Source organism: Suncus etruscus, chromosome 15 (genome assembly GCF_024139225.1).
Source record: "Suncus etruscus isolate mSunEtr1 chromosome 15, mSunEtr1.pri.cur, whole genome shotgun sequence".
Classification (NCBI taxonomy): Eukaryota; Metazoa; Chordata; class Mammalia; order Eulipotyphla; family Soricidae; genus Suncus; species Suncus etruscus.
This window is the reverse complement of record NC_064862.1, coordinates 77,645,126-77,666,808: the sequence shown is the minus strand read 5'-3', so window position 1 is coordinate 77,666,808 and position 21,683 is coordinate 77,645,126. Positions and strand designations below refer to the sequence as shown.

At 43.9% G+C, this 21,683-nt stretch overlaps 1 protein-coding gene across 1 annotated transcript in view; it reads right to left on the bottom strand.

The window, feature by feature from the left end:
• Positions 1–21,683, bottom strand: part of RNF216 (ring finger protein 216) — a 96,618-nt gene that overhangs the window by 58,314 nt on the left and 16,621 nt on the right. Inside the window, exons 7-13 of the mRNA XM_049788722.1 lie at positions 18,613–18,777; positions 13,971–14,085; positions 10,709–10,848; positions 8,172–8,222; positions 6,774–6,911; positions 5,230–5,378; positions 3,961–4,039 (exon numbers count right to left, since the gene is read on the bottom strand). Of these exons, the coding sequence (XP_049644679.1) occupies positions 3,961–4,039; positions 5,230–5,378; positions 6,774–6,911; positions 8,172–8,222; positions 10,709–10,848; positions 13,971–14,085; positions 18,613–18,777 (837 nt within the window). The remainder of the gene's footprint in view (positions 1–3,960; positions 4,040–5,229; positions 5,379–6,773; positions 6,912–8,171; positions 8,223–10,708; positions 10,849–13,970; positions 14,086–18,612; positions 18,778–21,683) is intronic.

Here is a 21,683-nt window from a genome sequence, read left to right as displayed (position 1 = left end):
ACTGCTCCAAAGTCCGTTTTTGCTGACACACACTCTTTGGAAATGCCCAGGAGAAAACTCTTTCCCAGAAAAAGAGTGTTAGCGACACCTAGTGGCATGCTCTTTCCCTTTGTAATGTAAGGCAGGGCGGGGAGCACTGCAACCCAAGCCCAGTGGTGTGGGCCTCAGGTTGCCAGGAGACAGTTTCCACTTCATTTGCCTCAGTGGGCAATGCCTTACAGACATTGGCAACAGTGGCAAGTGAATGCCTCACCCACGAGTTCTGCAGTGCCCTGTAATGGGGAGTAGGTCCATGCTGCATCCCTGTTAAATAAACACTGCTGAAGGATTTATGGATATGATTCAATGGGAAGACATACTTGGAACTTAGAAGACTCATTATTTTTGCTCTGTTATGCTTTTCAGGCCACACCCCGAGGTGCTGAGGGGCCACGTCTACCAGTGCTTGGGAGACCATAAGCAGTTTAGGCACTCAAACCAGGGTCATGTCCATAACTTCTGACCTTCAACATTGTTTTTCACTTTTTTTCAGGCCATACTTGGTGGTATTCAAGGACTATTTCCAATTGTGCCAGAAGACCACACAGTACCTTTGATCAAATCTGGGCCTATGAATGCAAATTATTTTTTTGTTGGTTGTTTTTAGGCCATTCCTGGCGGCACTCAAGGGTTACTCCTGGCGGAGCCGGAGAGAGAACACAGTAGGGCATTTGACCTACATGCGGCCAACCCAGGAATCTCATATGGTCTCCCAGCATGCCAGGGGGGATTTCTGAGTGCAGAACCAAGAGTAACCCCTGAGTGCCACTGGATGTGGCCCAAAAATCCAATCAATCAAACACATTTAAAAAAAAAAAAAAAAGAGGGGCCGGGGAGATAGCATGGAGGTAAGGCGTTTGCCTTTCATGCAGGAGGTCATCAGTTCGAATCCCGGCGCCCCATATGGTCCCCTGTGCCTGCCAGGAGCAATTTCTGAGCCTGGAGCCAGAAATAACCCCCGAGCACTGCCGGGTGTGACCCAAAAACCACAAAAAAAAAAAGAAAGAAATTGCTCCTGGCAGTCTCGGGAGACTGGGATGCCAGGAATCAAACCTAGATCCATCCCGGGTTGGCAAATGCCCTACCACCGTGCTATCTCTGTCCTGCATGCAAAGTATTTGATAGCTTGTTTGGAGGTTCTAGCAGGGGAATGCAGCAACTGCATACCCTCAACCGAAGAAGGGTTTGTCTCTATTCAGGTAAGGCTGTCCTCTTCGACCGAGCGACCAAGCTCGCAGCTTCGGGAGGGAGGAAGGGAACACCTGCCTAGCCAGTCAGATCAGCCAAATCAACCCTGGTGATCTATGGGGGTGATAGATGTCCCAGCCATATCAACCTCATATCCCCAAAATATTTGAATTAGTAAAGTAAACCACCTTTTTGGTCCAGGGCTCACAGAGAAATTTTTTTTGTTTGTTTTTGTTTTGGGGCCACACTCGGTGACTCTCAGGGGTTACTCCTGGCTATGCACTCAGAAATCGCTCCTGGCTTGGGGAGCCATATGGGACTCCGGGGGATCCAGCTGTGGTCTGTCCTAGACTAGTGCAGGCAAGGCAGATGCCTTACCCCTTGCACCACTGCATTGACCCCTCAAAAAAATTTTTTTTGCCACACCAGGCAGTGATAAGGAACCACTCCTGACAGTGCACAAATAGAGCCAGGTCAGCTGTATGCAAGATAAATGCCTTATCCACTGTACTATCACTCCAATTCCATGGGCTAATAAACACTTTTAAGGCGGTAACCTCTTTACAAATTTAATGTGATTCTAAAATAAACTCTTATGCCTTGTTAGTGTTAGAACCTCCACATTAAAAAGAAAAATCGGGGCCAGAGTGATAGCACAGTGGGAGTTTGCCTAGCACATGGTTGACGCAGTATGGACCCAGGTTTGATCCCCAGCATCCCATATAGTTCCCTGAGCCTGCCAGGAGCGATTTCTGAATACAGAGCCAGGTGTAAATCCTGAGTGCTGCCAGATATTGGGCCTCCCTCACCCCCAAAAAAGAAAAATCATCTCTTCGTAATCTTTCAGACCAACTTTATACTGAGGAAGATTCATGAGCCTGGTGTGGTATCTGGGGGCCTTTAATATTTTCGTGTGGATGTACCTTATATGAAAATTTGTATGCAATATGCCTCTCCCTCCCCCCAAATTAGGTTTTTGCTTTTGAGACATTCCAGCAGTCTCCTGCTCCCTCTAGTGTTTGAACATAGTTTTTGCAGATTCTCTGAAGATACAGTAGCCCTCCCTTCCCTGCTCCCCTCTTTTTTGTTCCTTTTCAACTGCTTCAAGGCTTCTGGAACTATTATCTTCCTTAAACTGTGTTGCAACTCCACAAGCTGGCTTCCTAACTGAAAGTGGGAGCTGTGAAAAATTTGGCAACAATGAAATTTTTAAAAGAACAGCCTCATGACTGCAAGGTGCTTCTGGCAGTACTCATGTCCAATGTATTTCTGGCCTGCTCCAAGGCCAATGAGATAGCAAGATAGTGCAAAGAGCTGAGCAGATGCTTGGCCTGCAGAAGACCAAGGCTGATTTTAAGCAAGGGACTGCCTTGTCTCTAGAGGTATACCCAACATCAGCAACACAGAGCCGGAGCAGTCCTCAAACACTGGTGGGTGTGGCCGGCCAAGATTCCTCCCCTTCCCTGAGAAAAGGAAAAAGAAGCCCTTGCCCTTCTTAGAATAAGTTGGGTCATCACAGCACTCAGAGCTAGAAAGAAATCCCAAGTGAGTGCTCTGATTTACATTTCATTTGCCAAAGCTACAGGATACCTCCAAGTTTAACAAGACACAGGTAATTGGTGCTTGAGCATTAATACAGTGTTGCCTAGCATACGTAGCATCCCATTTGGTCTTGTGAGCCCACCAGGAGTGATTTCTGAGCACAGAGGCAGTTGTCCCTAACACAAAGCAACTGTAACAAAACTAGACATGGATACTTTTGGCACAGAGAAGAAAAACATTGGTTTTGTGCCTAGGACACGAAGATCCTCTGGGATCTTTTTCTTTCTTTTTTTGGGGTGGGGGTGGGGGTTGGACCATACCAGTGACACTCAGGGGTTACTCCTGGTTATGCACTCAGAAATCGCTCCTGGCTTGGGGACCATATGGGACACCGGGGGATCAAACCACGGACCGTCCTAGGTCAGCTCGTGCAAGGCAAATGCCCTACTGGTTATGCTACTGCTCCGGCCTCCCTCTGAGATCTACTTCTCTTTGGCATTCTAAATCACACCTAACACCTTTACTGGCAAACTAATTTCAAATCATAGCATAAGATAACGTTTCCAAACTCCACAAGTAATTCATGGAGACCCAAGAGTGGCAGTGCCATGCATCTTTCAGTGTCTACTCGACACCAATCACACGGCCCTGCTAGGTTACCCCAAACTATGGGGCCTTCCTTTTCACGTTGCAGGAGCCAGTGAGGATCAACCTGCAACATTTCAAAGATCCCACTTTTCCTACCAGCCCACTTTTCTCTTTCAGCTGCTGCCTCTTTTGGTTACTTCTGGCTATGAGCTCAGAATTCACTCCTGGCTTGGGGGACCAATAGATAGGATATATTTCTTTAAGCAAAAGTATTGAACTCTAAAAATAGCAGGGGGAGTATGACAGAGGACAAACATGAGTGTATATGAAAATATGTGAAAACACACAGAGGGGAGACAGTTTAACATCACAAGATGGAGAAAAAAAAAAAAGAGTAAAAAAAACCAACTGGTACAGAAGTACAAAAAGCAAAGCCCCTCACAATTTCCATGACATCTATCCTCACCAGAGGATCGCATAACACAGAAACTCCAACATCACTCATGAGGAAATTCATTCATATTCGTCTCTGCATGCAGATAAACAGCAAATAGTCCATGTGAACTATGTTTTAAAATATTAAACACTTGGCTCCCTCCCTACCTTTCGGCAGCGAGGATTGGGACAACTGAATCTCTTCACATCACTGTCCAACAGAGCAGGAAAACTACAGGAAGGACACCTGGCATCAGAAATGAGAGAAAAGTAAGTATTACTCATAATACTAAAGTCTGATTTAGTTCCATGTGATTATTGAGACATGGAGCCAAATGAAGCTTTATCTAGACAATCATTTTTTATTTTTAAAGTTTTGGTGTCATGCTCAGGATTCCAGCAGAGCAGATCTCTGGAAACGTTGCGGGATTAAACCCAGGGATTAAACCCAGAACAGATGTATATAAGGCAATTGACCTCCCTATCACTTCAGCTCCTAGACAAATTATATAACTTTTTAACCCTTGGTAGTTTGGGGCCACACCTGGCTGAGCCTCGGAACAATTCACTTTTTTACTCAGGAAATATTCAGTACTGGGAACTGAACCTGGGTCTAGATACTTAGCCCACTAAGTTCTCTCTCTGGCCCCCCTCTGTTTTTTATTTGTTTTGGGTTCATAACCAGTGGTGAACAGGGTAACCAGGCAATGCCAAGGAACAAACCCATGCCTCTTGCATAAAAACAATGTGTTCAGCACTATCTCCCCAGTGGTGCAATGTTCAGACCCCAAAACTGTAACATAAACCATCATTATTACAAGATCTCCTCACCAGGTAGTATACGTACTAGTCTAGTTCTTGCCTCAATAACCCACTTCCTAACATACAACCCCCCCCTTTTTTTTTAATTAAAATTTTTTTTTCCGGGCCGGTGAGGTGGCGCTAGAGGTAAGGTGTCTCTATCTTGCAAGCACTAGCCAAGGAAGGACTGCAGTTCGATCCCCCGGCGTCCCATTTGGTCCCCCCAAGCCACGGGCAATTTCTGAGTGCTTATCCAGGATAAGCATCAAACGGTGTGGCCCAAAAAACCCCCCCAATTTTTTTTTCACCGCCTACCTTTCTGAGGACATCTTGAACATTATTTCTAGGCTAGCATGATACTTCTTGTAAGGCAAATGATTAAGAAATGCTAAGGACACTGTAACTTTACCTTGTCCTGTTTCTTTGCATCACTGTTCTCATAATTAAAAATAAAGTAAAAAAAAAAAAAAAAGAAATGCTTAGTAGGTAAAATGATAAGCAGCAGACTTTTTCATTAATAAAATTGTGCTCATTCATCAGCAAGTCATCCCAGAAACTCCCAAAGCTCAGCTGCCTCTTCCGTACCAAATTCTCATCACCTACAGTGGGCAGGACACTTCCCACCTCTGAACACACCTGACAAGCTCATCAGCATAGGCTGCGGCAACCTCTTCTTCAGCCTTCCGCTCGTAGTATTTCCCCAGGATGGTCTGGGGCAGCACCTTTTCCAGCTCGCTGGTCGGGAAGGAACATGTGCAGCTGCCTTCCATGCAGCTAAGCTCTGACTAGAATAAGGTCAGGGAGCAAGGGAGAAAAAGAATCTCTTCACATCACTGTCCAACAGAGCAGGAAAGCTACAGGAAGGGCATTACCTGGCAGCAAAAAAGGTTTTCGGGACAAACGGAAAGTCTCCGTGATTAAATGCCCTATGATTGCTTCGGCTGTTCATAGTGTCATCACACAGGCAAAGCATGTGGCTCCACAACCAAGTCACATTGCAGACCCTCTCCCTATTTTAAGATAGGGGGCTTGATTATACTTACTCCTCTGCAACTCACTCCTTGACTATGCTAGAATTGACTTCAGAATAGCTGATACTGAGAGATATTGGTTAAGTTTCTATGAAAGTGTGCATGTGGGGATGGAGGGAAGAAAGGAAAGATATCTCTCTAGGTGTGTTCGGGGGATCTGGGGATGTTAGAACATATGTGTGCTTGGGTTCTGTGGTGTTGGGAACCAAAATCAGTGTAAAGCACTCTATGACCTCCTTGGCTCCACCAGGAATAGTCCTGGTGGTTCCCAGTATTGCAAGCTTAGGTTTGGTCAAGTGTAATTAGGAGTGGCTCCTAGATATTTTGAGTACTATTTGGAGATTCCCCTCCCAAAATCTTTTCCAAATGCTTTAACCTGTCTTTGAATAGAGAAACATTTTCTAGTAAAATCCAGCTATAAAATACCTTGCAAATCTCATTGGAAAGAACTAATATAGTCTCTCACAAGGATGCTCCTAGAGCTCTCTCTGATTCCATACATCACTTGAATTATTAACAGAAAGGTGAGTGAAGAGATGTGATTCCCTACAGAACAGGCCTGGCAGCACAGAAGAATGACGACATTCCAGGATAAAAAAAACTTGGGCCCTTGGGCCAGAGAGATAATATAGCTGATCCAGGACAGACAGTGGTTCAAATCCCAACATCCCATATGGTTGCTTCAACGAGCGCAGAGCCAGGAGTCACCCCTGAGCACAGCTGATGACCCAAACACCAAAACAAAACAAAACAAAACAAAACAAAAACCAAACAAAAAACAAAACCAAAAAACCAACAACTTGTGCCCTGCAGCTTCTTAAAAACACATGGGCAACATCTCAACAGGAGATATCTTACATGGCTTAGTGGAATTCAACACTTCAATCCAGAAAAGATACTTTTTTTGGTTTTGTTTTTTGGGTCACACCTGCCAGCGCTCAAGGGTTACTCCTGGCAGGCTCAGGGAACCATATGGGATGCCGGGATTCAAACTGCCGACCTTCTGCATGCTAGGCAAAGAAAGACCTTGCCTCCATGATATCTCTCCGCCCCCCAGAAAAGATACTTCTATGAGGCTTGACAATTGTCTGTAAACATTATACTCAGACCCTGAACGTTTTTTAAACAGGCACACATTGTAGTTCTTACCTTTCCAGATCCAAAGACGGCCTCTTGGGCATATCTGATGAGACACTCTTTGCAAAATAAGTGAGCATCTGTACACTGAGTCAGTTCCTCAAACGGAAATTCCCCGTAGCAGCAGCGGCACTCAATCAGCTGGCCATCCTGCGGGCCAGCAGAAACACAAGGCAATTCTCAACACTGAACAGAGAAGGCAGTCCCGGCTCATAAGACCCACACCAACTGAACTGAAACTGAACTGAAAAAGTGATCCTGACAAGTCACCGAACAATTAGCTGTTTATGTTACACAAATGTGGCTGAAGATGCTATACATATATTAAATATACAAAGACACAGAAACCTTGTACACTTTAAATGTTATATATAAAGTAACCATAACTACATATTCAATGGTGCCAACAGGAATATTTCTATAATTCGATGCTATTATGTACGAGTTGGAGACAAATGACATGAAGGATATTATTTAAAAACTTTAAGAACTAGATTCTTGGGGCCGGCACGGTGGCGCTAGAGGTAAGGTGCTAGCCTAGAACGAATCGCAGTTCGATCCCCCGGCGTCCCATATGGTCCCCCAAGCCAGGAGCGACTTCTGATAACATAGCCAGGAGTAACCCCTGAGCATCACCAGGTGTGGCCCCCCCAAAAAAAGACCTGGATTCTTAATCATGGTGCTTAAATATATTATTTTGAAAAAAAGAAAAAAGAACTGGATTCTTAATCATGGTGCTTAAGTATATTATTTTGAAAAAAAGAAAAAAAGAACTGGATTCTGCTAGACTTATTGGAAGAAAGGAGTATAAAAAAATGAAAGCCAAATGTCCAACTCAGTATTAAGAGATCACTGAAGCTACACATCAATAAATTCCAGTTCCCAGAGTTTTTCGATCCAGTCTCCTATAAGGCTAGAAAAAAACACACACAGCAGACACCTCTTCTAATGATGTATGAGATGAATTTTTTCAAGGAGTATGTATATCCAACAGATTCGATGACATTCTTTAGTGGAAGCACTTTTATTGTTACTTTCCCTTCAATTCCAATCCAATCTGGTACAGATTGACTATACAAGTTCATTGTTCTGATTGTAACTTGGTCAAACCATGAAATTAGATCAATGGGTTACATGGAAATTAACTTATCATAAAAATCATAAGAAGGGGCCGGGCAGTGGCGCTAAAGGTAAGGTAAGGTAAGGTGCCTGCCTTGCCTGCGCTAGCCTTGGACGGACGGCGGTTCGATCCCCCAGTGTCCCATATGGTCCCCCAAGCCAGGAGCAACTTCTGAGCACATAGCCAGGAGTAACCCCTGAGTGTTACCGGGTGTGGCCCCCCAAAAAAAAAATCATAAGAAAATGTATGAAAAACCAGCCCATGGAAATAACATTAAGATTTCAATCTACCTTTTGATACTGTTCTTCATTCATTTGGAGGGCAAGCAAAAAGTCTTCATGCTGAGAACAGAGAAACCAAACATGCATATAAAAATTCAGTAAAGATGCCATAATCCATTTAAAATTAATTTCCATAAACATAAGAGCAATCTATTATTAATAGTAATTTTCAGTTATAGTTTAGTAACTTCGTCACCTGAAAGTGTATTTCAAAAATGTAAGAAAGTAATGTTTGGGCAGGAGAAAAAAATTATGGTAGTATAGAGCTCCCTTCCTGAGCAGAGAGAGTAGTAAGCCCTGGGGCCAGAGAGATAGCACACCCACAGTGTTGCCTTGAAGGAAGTTAACCCAGGACAGATGATTCCTGGCATCCCAAGGTCACTTTCTGAGTGCAGAGCCTGGAGTAAACCCTGAGCTCTGCTAAGTGTGACCCAAAAACAAACAACAACAAAAAAAAAAAAAAAAAAACAAGGGCCAGAGTGATAGCATAGCGGTAGGGCATTTGCCTTGCACTCGGCTGACCCAGGATGGATCTGGGTTTGATTTCTGAGCACAGAGCCAAGGGTAATCACTGAGCATCACTGGGTATGGCCCAAAAACAAAACAAACAAACAAAAAAGAGTAAGCTGGGTGTGGTCCTAAGAATAAAAGAAAAAAGGAAATTAAAAGAAAAAGAAAACCACAAGGGCCAGGGCGTTTGCCTTGCAAACTGTCCCACAGTGGTTCGAATATGGTCCCCGAAAGGATTTCTGAGCACAGAGCCAAGAATAACCTGAGAGCTGCTGGGTGTGACCCAAAAACCAAAAGACAAAAAGAAAACCACAGATCTATCATGGAATATGGAGTGATGTTCAACAGATCTAAGAAAAAATGAAGAAAAACTGAAAAACAAAACTTGTGAATATCAAAGAGTAGCATAGGTTTGTTGGTGAGGCAAAGAAACAGGTCATTAAGTATTACGTGATTAAATATTACTGCAGAAAATGCATAGTAGTATAAACACTATGGAGAGGAATTTGGCCTTCTGACATAGTTAACTAAGTATTTACTTCTGATTCATCAATCCCAGTTAAGAGAATTTATGTCAAAACACGCTGGGGGGGCCGGGAAGGTGGCGCCTCGCAAGCGCTAGCGTAGGACGGACGGACGGCAGTACGGACGGCGGTTCTACTGACGGCGGTTCGATCCCCCGGCGTCCCATATGGTGGCCCCAAGCCAGGGACCATTTCTGAGCGCATAGCCAGGAGTGTCAAATGGGTGTGGCCCAAAAAACAAAACAAACAAACAAAAAAACACACACACACAAAAAAAAAACACGGGGCCGGGCGGTGGCGCTGGAGGTAAGGTGCCTGCCTTGCCTGCGCTAGCCTAGGACAGACCGCGGTTCGATCCCCCGGCGTCCCATATGGTCCCCCAAGAAGCCAGGAGCAACTTCTGAGCGCATAGCCAGGAGTAACCCCTGAGCGTCACAGGGTGTGGCCCCCCCCAAAAAAAAAAAAAAAAAACACGCTGAGACAAATCTGAACTCCATACAAGGAAATTTATTACTGCAAGTATTTGGAAAACACCTGAATGTCCAGCAATAGAGGAAAAAAGGAATCAACTCTTGTACTGCAGACAATGGGATCAAGGTGCTTTTAAAAATGAAAGAGAGGGCCCGGAGAGATAGCACAGCGGCGTTTGCCTTGCAAGCAGCCGATCCAGGACCAAAGGTGGTTGGTTCGAATCCCAGTGTCCCATATGGTCCCCCGTGCCTGCCAGGAGCTATTTCTGAGCAGACAGCCAGGAGTAACCCCTGAGCAATGCTGGGTGTGGCCCAAAAACCAAAAAAAATAAAATAAAATAAAATAAAAAGAAAGAGAAAAATCTGTGTACAGTATTGGAGTTTTAATTTTCAGGACTCAGTGGTAGGGCTTGCCAAGCAGGCAGCACACATAGGTTAGATCCCCACCATCCTATATGATCCCCTAAACCCACCAGGAGTGATTCCTAAGCACAGAGCCATGAGTAATCACTAAGCACCACAGGTGTAGCCACCCCACCCCCCCCCCCCCAAAAAAAACTAAACAATACAAAAACCTCTAAAAAGTATATTACGGTTGATGTGCACATTAAATATTATCTGGAAGAATTAAAGAGCTAATAAAAGCTGTTTTTTATCTACCATTTTTGGCTAAGAAATACAAAACAGATATCTACTATTAAAATTCACTATACTTTAGGAACTGGAGAGATAGCACAGCGGTAAGGTGTTTGTCTTGCATGCAGCGACCCTGGATGAATCCAGGCATCCATATGGGATGCCAGGAATCGAACCAGGGTCCGTCCAGGATTGTCCACTTGCAAGGCATTACAACCACTGTGCTATTGTTCCAGCCCAGGGGGCATATTCTTTTGCTTTGTTTTGTTTTTGGGCCACACCCATTTGACGCTCAGGGGTTACTCCTGGCTATGCTCTCAGCTATGGCTTGCAAGACAGATACCTTACATCTAGCGCCACCTTTCCGGCCCCAGAGGGCATATTCTAAGCATAGCCACCTGCTTACCTCTGCCAGCTCTTTGACTTTCTGCTCATAGAACTCCTGTTCCTGCTGCACAGCTGGAAGGAGAGCATGTCTTTCATAGGACCTATAATGCCGACGCTTTTTTTCCAGAAAGAACATCCTCTTCTGTATTTTTATGTCACCTAGAAGATATATCACAACACAAAATCGTGTAGAACATTGTTAGGAAGCCCAGGAAGCTACTGAGCTGTCATCCCCTCCCTCCTCTCTTTCATATGGGAAGACTGAGTGCCTCGTTGTTTCCTAACCTAGCACACAATCCACAATCCGACTTTCCTGTCTACAGAGACCTCTGCTGTGCTCCAATGAGAGGGCTTCTCTTGTGCAGGCACAATTACCCATTCCATTACTGAAGGTAGTTCACGTATGACTGCTGAACATGACTGCAGTGCAGTCACACATACATGAAGGAATTTTAGAAAATACGGGGCCAGAGAGGTGGCGCTAGAGGTAAGGTGTGTCTCCTTGCAAGCCCTAGCCAAGCCAAGGAAGGACCTTGTGGACACTAGCCTAGGACTGATGGCAGTTCAATTCCCTGGCATTACATATAGTCCCCCAAGCCAGGAGCAATTTCTGAGCACATAGCCAGGAGTAGCCCAAGCGTCCACTGGGTGTGTCCCAAAAAAAACCTAAAAACCAATCAAACAAAACAAATGATACTTTCACCAGCATTGTTGTGATTTCTGTGCCTTATCTAGCAATGCACAGGGGACCATAATTTGGTGCTGGTGATCCAACCAGAGTGCATTGCAAGACAAGAGTGCCTTACCTCCTCCTGTTCTACCTGTCTGGCCCCAACATCATCAGTTTTTGATTTCTGCCAATCTGGTAGAAGCATGGTATTTATTTTTCAGTGTACTGGGCCACAGTCAGCAGTGCAGACTGGCTGACTGGCTCCGTCCTCGGAAGTGCTCATGGAGCCATGTGGTACTGAGGATCAATCTGGGGTTGGCTGCATGCAAGGCAGTGTGTTTTAACCCTGGTAATTCCTCTGCAGTTCCATTTGGGGAGTAAATGCATAATCATTTGGGCCTCCACTCCCACCTTATTAAAAAAAAATTTTTTTGAGTAACCCCTGAGCATCTCTGGGCTAATAATATTTTTTTGGCTACACCGGAGTCGTTGAGGACTAAGTCCTGGTGAACTAGGGGAACAATGTGGGGTTTCAGGGATTGAACCCAAATCAGTTATGTTTAAAGTTAAGAATCCTATCCACTGTACTCTAACCACCGCTCTTTTTGGGGGGTAAGGGAGTGGACGCCGAATACCCAGTGGTACCCAGGACTAACTCCTGGCTCTGCACTACAGGGATCTCTGTTGGTTGGCTCTATGGATTTAAGTATAGAATCTAAATCCCAACTGTTGTCTGTAAAAAGCAGAACTTAGGAGTACTTTATCTAGTCCAGGGGTCTCAAACTCAATTTACCTGGGGGCCGCAGGACGCAAAGTCAGAAGTAAGCCTTGAACATTGGGGGGTGTGACCCAAACAACAACAACAAAAAAAAACAAAAAAAGATTCCTCTAGGGCAGGGCCACAAAATGTTATACGGAGGGTCGTTTGCGGCCCACGCAAGTTTGAGACCCCTGATCTAGTCTGTCACAAATACACAAACTCACAATGTACAAAAGGATACACAAAGATGTATAATTAGATGAGGCGAGGGACTGGAGAGATAGAACAGCAGGTAGGAAATTTTATGGGACTTGACTTGCACATTGCAAACCTGGATTCAATCCCAGGTGCCCCATATGGTCCCCCACCCCAGCCCCCTGAGCACAAAGCCAGGAATAAACCAGAGCACTACCAGGTGTGGCCAAAAACAAAATATGAGATTTTTCAGAAGCAAGAACAAAACCCAGAAATTTTGGGAAGGCACACTTAGATTTAAAGGAAGAACTCTATAAAGTATGGCTGATCATTTAACAAACTGGTACTTTCTTTTCATTGCAAGTCAGAAAATGTACTCAGCATGACTTGTCAAAACCATGGGCACATTTAGCTGACTAAAGACCCATCTATGTGGGGCCGGAGAGGTGGCGCTAGAGGTAAGGTGTCTGCCTACACCATAGCCAACTTTATTCTGCCTCAATACAATGACACTGTTCTACGGGCTCACTGAAGTATCACAGGAAGAGTTCCAATCTAAAAACTTTTCAATTCTATAGTTATCTCATATATTTTTATTTGGTCACATCTAAAATCAGGTTATGTAATTAAAAATAGTGGCAATCCGGGGCCGGAGAGATAGCATGGAGGTAAGGCGTTTGCCTTTCATGCAGAAGGTCATCAGTTCGAATCCCGGCGTCCCATATGGTCCCCCGTGCCTGCCAGGAGCAATTTCTGAGCCTGGAGCCAGGAATAACCCCTGAGCACTGCCGGGTGTGACCCCCCAAAAAAAAAAAAAAAAAAATAGTGGCAATCCCCAAGAAGAAAGGAAACATTCCTATTTAGGCAATGGTAGTAGTGGCCTTTTTTGAGACACAAGTAAATCTCTTACTTACAATTCTTTTTTTTTTTTTTTGGTTTTTGGGCCACACTCGGCAGTGCTCAGGGGTTATTCCTAGCTGTCTGCTCAGAAATAGCTCCTAGCAGGCACTGGGGACCATATGGGACACTGGGATTCGAACCAACCACCTTTGGTCCTGGATTGGCTGCTTGCAAGGCAAACGCCGCTGTGCTATCTCTCCGGGCCCACTTACAATTCTTACTAAGAACAACAATTTAAAATAAACAAGAGCAGTTTTAACTGCTTTTTCTGTGCAGAAGCTGCTTACAGGTGTGTCTGAGACCATTTTGAAGTGAGCAAACTGATGTAGACAGTTTATACTAATAAGCTAACTTATCACACTTCATTTCCCTCCCACCCCACTCCCAGCTTAAGAGAATCCCATTCAGTGTATTCTAAGAAGACGACAATTCCTAAAATACTGTACCGATTTACTGTTTGTTTTTGTTTTTTGTTTGTTTGTTTGTTTGTTTCTGAGTCATAGCTGGCAGTGCTCAGGGGACCATAAGGGATGCCAGGATTTGAACCACCGACCTCCTGCATGCAAGGCAAATGCCTTACCTCCATGCTATCTCTCCGGCCCCCTAAAATACTGTATTGTTAAGTATTTCACATCAGAGTCACTCCATGGGCCTGGATCCACATAGTCAGTACCTCAACTTCCCTCACATTTGCACAGAAACAAAGTTCTACAAAGCAGCTTTGCATAGTCAGCAACACTCACAATCTGCCATTACCTTGTTCAAACTTGAAATCAATGTAAGAATATTGATTCATTTCTTTTCTTCTTTTCCTTTTTCCACTGGTCTCCTGTGAAAGCTCCTGCCACTTTTTAATGGCATCAGAAAAGGCCTTAAAATCGAGAAAGGGAGATGTTATCATTGACAATGGGACATAGAACAGGAGAAACTGTTTCAAAAGCTCATTTGGATCCAAATTTCTGCTATACTACTCTCTTACAAAAAACAGATAATAGTTGGGACCAGAGTGATATAGTAGAGTGGGTAGGGCTTTTGCCTTGCACTCAGAGGATCTCGGTTCAATCCCTGGTCTCCATATGGTCCTCCAATTCCCCAAACCCCGCTAGGATTATCCCTGAGCATATAACCAAAACCAACGTAATGGTAAAATATATAGAACTACATGTTTCCCCAAATCTTATAAACTGCTACATATAATGGCAGGATCAAAATGCTGACTGCAAACAAAAACAAAAAGAAAAAAAAAATGAAATGGGGCCGGGGAGAGATAGCACAGCCACAGCTACCACAGCCACAGCGGCATTTGTCTTGCAAGCTGAGAAAAAAATGGTGAGATAAGAAAACAAAACTGTTAATGTATCCAAAGGGCTATCCTATCAATGTATCTCTAAGGGGTGATAACAGCAATCCGACTGGGACATGCGCCCCTGTAATGGACAACTGCCCTAGTATAAAAAGGTGGTTGGGGACTGGGGGCCCAGACAACATTCTCACTCCTTTTCTTTCACTCTTAGGATAAGTTGTGGTTCACTACACTGAACTGATAGAAAGTATAGGTTAAGTCACGTTTCAAGGGGCCAGAGAGATAGCTCAGCGGCAGGGCATTTGCTTTGCATGCTCCCAACCCAGGACAGTCTTGGGTTCAATTCCCGGCATCCCATATGGTCCCCAGAGCCTGCCAGGAGTAACCTCTAAGCACAGCCAGGTATGGCCCAAAAACAACAACAACAAAGAAAATTTAAAATGTCTCAGGAATTATACTTAGACATTCTGTCTTTCTGTTCAACTCTTCCCCCTCTCCACTAACTTCCTCTCTCCATAGTCCCCTTTGCTTTTATCTATATTCCCCTAGCAATGATTACTGGAGTTCAAAATTTTTACCCTACTGATAATCCTTTTATCTCATGTCTTCAGGATTCCCTCCTCTTTTTCAGGTCTTTAAAAACGAGAATTTAAACATGCTCAAGTAGACAATCTTAACAATAAAAAACTGTCCTTCTTTCAGCTGCAAGTCATCTGATGCCACTTTTTCACTTACAAATCTACTAATATCCATACTGCATTGCCTCATGTGATCTCTCTTTGGTATCAGCATTGCCTGCTCCACTCTCCTACATCATTCCTCTGTCTTCCTGATCAGTCAAACTCTCAGCATGATTTCCTGCTTGATGATTACATACTGAGAGTCCTTGAGGCAGCCCTGGCTCCATTTTCACATGAATTTCTTTACCTGGTGAGGTCACAGATGCTGATGACTCAAAATTTCCCTTCTCCAATCTATTCCCCACTGTTTTTGTTAACTCAACCATCCAGTGCCAGTTTTCACTAGTTTTTTTTTTACAGGTTCTACCCAGCATGTTGGCAATCCAACATTTCCTAGACTGGAACCTTCTACAGTACTGCTTTTTTATGAATTTTACGTAAAGCAAAATAGTTTCTGTTGAAACTTATTAGAAAGATCTGAGGTGAGAGAACGGGCTAAGAGTGTGTTCAAGAGAAAAATGAGGCCTCTCCCGAGTGGAAATAAGCAAACAAACAAACATCAGAGGCAAACAAGTGAGATACAAGTTGAAGAGAGATCATGGACTTGGAGAACAATCCTCTATAGTACTCTTTCAAAGGTTTAGGAAGCAACACTCTTTGCCTCTGCATACCCAGTTTTCTACCTGCTGCACATCTCTTTACTCTAACCCTGGTATACTGACCATACTTCTGAAACCACTTTGAGATTTTCTTCATATTACTTATCACAGAGATTATGTATAAATTTATGTGTTTGGTTGTTTTACATCATCTCCTAAACTAGGCTATGAGCACAGAGACCAGGAAATAATCACAGAGCTCAGCATAGATGCCAGCAAGCTGCAATTCCCTATCTCAAAGTCATTTGCTAAGTTGTAGAGATGTATCTTTATTAAGAGAATATTGCCAAGAAATCATTTTGAGCATATTGGGTTTTTGTTTTATTTGTTTTTTAGGTCACACTCTGGCAATGTTACTGGCTCTGCATTCAGGGATCATTGTGGGTGGGCATCAGAGGACTCTCTGCAGTACAGGGGATTAAATCCAGATAGCCATGTACAAAGCAAGAACCCTATACACTATATTACTGCACTGACTCCTAAGCATATTATTTAGTAAAATAGATGTATATTCCTAGAGTCCGTGGTAACAACAACAACAAAAAGATAACTTTTTAGCTAGAGAAGAGGGGACTATCATCCTTTCTCTGAGTGTATAATCATTTGTTACATATACATCCTGTGTGCTGCCCAAGACACAGACCTTTTTACTCATAATCTTTCTCTCTGATTGACTCCAAGAGGGAGGTGGCAGTTTTATAGTCTAAAGAAGCAAGGCTTAGGAAAAGTAAAGGTTTTCTACTCAAACGGGGAAAGCTAGGATTTGAACAAAGTTCATTCCCAGAATCAAAATTCCTCTCTTGAACATCAATTTACCCTCATAGGTTGATTCCCTGAAACTAATCATGAGCTGGTTGATGACAAATACCACAATGCTACCTGCTCTATCATTGTCCTACATGGATGCAGTTCCCCTTCCCTGTCAACCTTTACTTCTAAAATTTCCATTACCCAAGGTGTTCCTCACAAACCCTTAGAGTGACTTATTGCACTTAGTTTCAAGATTATCATTATTTACAAGTTTTATCTATTCATAAATACTCTGGCGGCACCCCATATAGCTCCCCCAATCCCGGAGCGATTTCTGAGCACATAGCCAGGATGGTTTAAAAGTACAATAGAGGGGCCCAGAGAGATAGCACAGCGGTGTTTGCCTTGCAAGCAGCCGATCCAGGACCAAAGGTGGTTGGTTCGAATCCTGGTGTCCCATATGGTCCCATAGCCTGCCAGGAGCTATTTCTGAGCAGACAGCCAAGAGTAACCCCTGAGCACCGCCAGGTATGGCCCAAAAACCAAAAACCAAAAGAAAAAAAAAAGAAAAAGTACAATAGAGGCCTTAGCAGAGAGTACAACACATAAGACACTTGCCCTTGGCTGATCTGGATTCAATCTCCAGCATTCCATATGGTACCCAAAGCTCATCAAGAGTAATTCTTGGGGCCGGGCGGTGGCGCTAAAGGTAAGGTGCGCCTGCCTTGCCTGCGCCTGCCTTGGACGGACCGCGGTTCGATCCCCCGGTGTCCCATATGGTCCCCCAAGCCAGGAGCAACTTCTGAGCGCATAGCCAGGAGTAACCCCTGAGTGTTACCGGGTGTGGCCCAAAAACCAAAAAAAAAAAAAAAAAAAAAAAAAAAAAAGAGTAATTCTTGGTTGCAGAGCCAGGAATAACCCCCTGAGCATTGCTTAGTGTGGTTCAAACCCCTTCCCTACAAAACCAACCCAAAACAAAAAATAAACAAATTATGCGTACTAAAAAATGTAAAACTGAAGGAATGGACAGGGTAGATGCAGAGTCACCTCTATAGAAGCAGATGACAAAGAATAAATGCAGATGAATCTAGAAAGCATGGAGAGTGGGGACCTTCATAATAATACTAAAAAGTATATGTCAAGTAAAGGTTAAAAAAGATGGACTGTTAAGATTCACAAGAATTCTGAGGCTATATCACACCCTATTCCTAAAGCACATGCAAAAAGCGGGTGGGGGGGTTGTTAGCACTAAGCACACTAGGAATCATAATCTTTCTTCCTTCTTCCATCCCTCACTTCTTTTTGGGGGGCCATACTAGCTATGCTCAGAGCCTACTCCTCCTGGAGCTGTGCCTAAGGTGGTAGTTCTCAGAGGATTACCTATGGTGCCAGGCTTATCGAATTCCTGCTCAGCTTTGTGCAAAGCAAGCTTTATACTACCCCTCAAGCCCCCTAAAGGCAATTTTTTTGGTATGTTTTGGGACCACACTGTTAGTGCTCAGGTATTACTCCCTGTGGTGCCAGGGAACAATATGGGATTCAGGGATTGAACCTTGGCCAGCTTTGTGCAAGACAAATGTCTTTCCTACTGTGCTCTTGCGCTGGGCCCCCTCCCCACCAAAGGCAATTTTAAAATTATACATATAAGGGCTGGCTAATAATGATTGACTACCTAGGGAAAAATGGGACTGCTACAAGCCAGAAAGCAAACTGGGAAATAACAGTATAAGAACACACACATCTTTAATCCACTAGCTGCCATCCCAATCCACATAAATTTCAGTCCACTCTCTGTCTTTATGGAAAGCCAGAATTTTCTTGATTCTAATCTCATTTTTTATCATTCGGTTCATCTTGAGCAGAAAATAGTTCTATCTTTACCCCGACAGGCTAATTAGCATTTTGTCATCTTAAACTTTCCGAATTTCTGCAAGCTGTACTCTTCATTCTGTTATTGTGGGATAAAAAGTCTACAGTAATCCCAACAAGAAGACTAGGTAGAGCACCTTTCTGGTGATTGCATAGTGTCCTTTGAGCTCATGCAGGGCCCACTTGATGTCCTGACTGCTGAGCATTTTGAAGTCGGCCATCAGGAGGTCAGCAGCTTGGATGAAGCAGCGCTGGTCAAGAGGAACCAATGTTGAGTAGTCAAAAAAGTCTATTTTAGGCAACTGAAATGACAAAGAAGTACAGGATTAGAGGCCACAAGAATCATTTTCCAGGGCCGGGCGGTGGCGCTGGAGGTAAGGTGCCTGCCTTGCCTGCGCTAGCCTAGGACGGACCGCAGTTCGATCCCCCGGCGTCCCATATGGTCCCCCAAGAAGCCAGGAGCAACTTCTGAGCGCATAGCCAGGAGTAACCCCTGAGCGTCACAGGGTGTGGCCCAAAAACCAAAAAAAAAAAAAAAAGAATCATTTTCCACCAGGGAAAATCATAAGGACTCCTTATTAAAGACTGGCATGATTTCATTCATTTCTATAACTACATTATAAGAATACGAGTTCTGAAAAGAGATAAAATCTATCTGGAGGCTAGTTTAATAAACTAGAACTAGTGAACAAGCAGTGCTGAAGGGGCTGGAGAAAGTATAGTAGATTAATTGAACTGTTCGATTCCTGGCACCTGATATGGTCCCTAGCCCCCTGCCAAGAATGGTATCACAAAGCCAGAAGCCCTGAGCATTGCTGGTTGTAGGCCACCACTTTCCAAAAATCAAAAATTATAGCTGGAGACTTGAGTACAATCTTTAGTCATCTCTTTCTATTCAGATTAAACTTTTTCCTACTATAGACTATGTAAGAAACTAGTCAAAAGGGGAATTTGTGGGTGATAACACAGCAGTAGGGCATTTGCCCAGGACAGATCTGGGTTTGAACCCCGGCATCCCATATGGTGTCCCAAGCCAGGAGCGATTTCTGAGCACATAGCCAGGAGTAACTCCTGAGTGTCATCAGGTGTGGCCAAAAACAAAACACAAAAAAACCCACACACGCACAAAAAGGGAAATTTGTGGGGATCAGAGAGAAAATACAGTAGATAAGGTGCTTGCACTGCAGAGGCCCAATCTAGGTGGGATTCCTGCCATCCCATATGGTTCCCCAATCACTGCCAAGAGTGATTCCTAAGTGCAGAAACAGCAGTTAAGTCCTAGGCATTGCTGGGTATGGCCCCCAAACAACAAAATTTTGTTTTTTCTTTTGTGGAAGATAAAAGGATAAAGTAATAGTCTTTAATAAAGCAAAATCTCTATGTAAAAAATTAGAAAGAAATCTTTTTGATTTTTGAGCCACACCCGGTGACACCCAGGGGTTACTCCTGGCTATGCACTCCTGGCTTGGGAACTTTATGGGATGCCGGGGGATCGAACTGTGGTGTCCTGGGCCAGCAGCATGCAAGGCAAAGGCAAACACCTTACCGCTGTGCCATCGCTCCTGCCCTATATGTGTTTTTATGAGGTGGTGAGGAGCAACAAAGGCAGTGCTCATGACTTACTCCTCTCATCATTCCTGACAGCCTCAAGGGATCATCAGGAGTGCTAGGAATTGAGCTCTGATTAACCACATACCAGGCAAGCACCCTACCCGCAAGCACCCTACCCATTGTACTATCTGTAGCTTGGGCTCCCATACTTTCTTTTACCATAATAAAAATGCTTGTATGGATCATAAATCAAGATTGAGACTTAAAAAATTATTTTCAGGGGCCAGAGAGATAGCATGGAGATAAGGTGTTTTGCCTTGCATGCAGAAAGACAGTGAGATTCGAATCCCGGCATCCCATATGGTCCGCTGAGCCTGACAAGTGCGATTTCTGAGCGTGGAACCAGGTGTGACCCCCAAAAAAAACAAAACAAAAAAATTATTTTCAGGGGCCAGAGCAGTGGCACATAGTGGTAAAGCATCTACCTTGAGCACGCTAGCCTAGGACGAACCACGGTTTGATCCCCTGGTATCCCATATGGTTCCCCAAGCCAGGAGCAATTTCTGAGCACATAGCCAGGAATAACCCTGAACGTCACTGAGTGTGGCCCACAAACCAAACAAGCAAAAACCAAATACCCTACAAAAAAGTGATTCACTGTGAAAAAACATCGAGACAAAATTTAGCCCCAAATGAGCCTGACTGGGTGTGGCCGAAAAACAAAAAACAAAAAATTATCTTCAATCAGTTTATTTTTCTTGGAGGGAGGCTACACCTGGCTGTGCTCTAAGCTTATTCCTGGCTTGCACTCAGGGATCACTGTTGGTAAGATGGAGGTTAACCAGGATCAGTTAACCCACTGTTGGTGGGTTGGTGTGTGTGTGTTTACAACTTGGTGAAATGTTTGTGTGTATGTGTGTGATGTCAGTAATCAAATACAATTAAGGGGAAAAAAAAGGTTTTGGGAGATACACATCTGGCAGTGCTCAGAGGCTATTCCTGGCTTTGTGTTCAGGAGTGCCTCTCCAGTGTTTGGGGATCATAGGTAGTGGCAGGTTTTTCAAACTGGGGTCTCTGTATTATGCAAGACAAACATGTTAACCTCTACTAATTCTCTAGTTTAGAGCTATAAATTGGTGAAGGAGCAGATAAGATGTACTGACACTTTGGAAATGTACTCTGAAATGGATCATAATACAATACAGAAGCTATGTTGATGGACAAAAGAATGAATATACGAACCAATGAGATAGCGTGGAGGTATGGTGTTTGCCTTGCATGCAGAAGAACGGTGGTTCGAATCCCGGCATCCCATACGGTCCCCCCCAAGCCAGCCAGAAGCAATTTCTGACCGTAGAGCCAGGAGTAACCCAAGCACCGATGGGTGAGACCCAATGGCCAAAACCAGAAACAAACAAAAAAAGAGAGTGGATATGTGGCAAAGTAGACACTGTGAAAATTTTTACTAGTACTGCTGGGGGTGGGGAGATCACTCAAAGGGCCTAAAACTGATCCTTAATATCATTTAGTCTCCTATTTAATTGAAGATGTGGTCGCCCTTAAGCACTACTAGGATGAAGCTTTGAAGTCTTCTCCAAAAATAATATTGCTGGTGAATACCCAAGTGATCTGTACAAAACCTTTGAAATTTAAAATT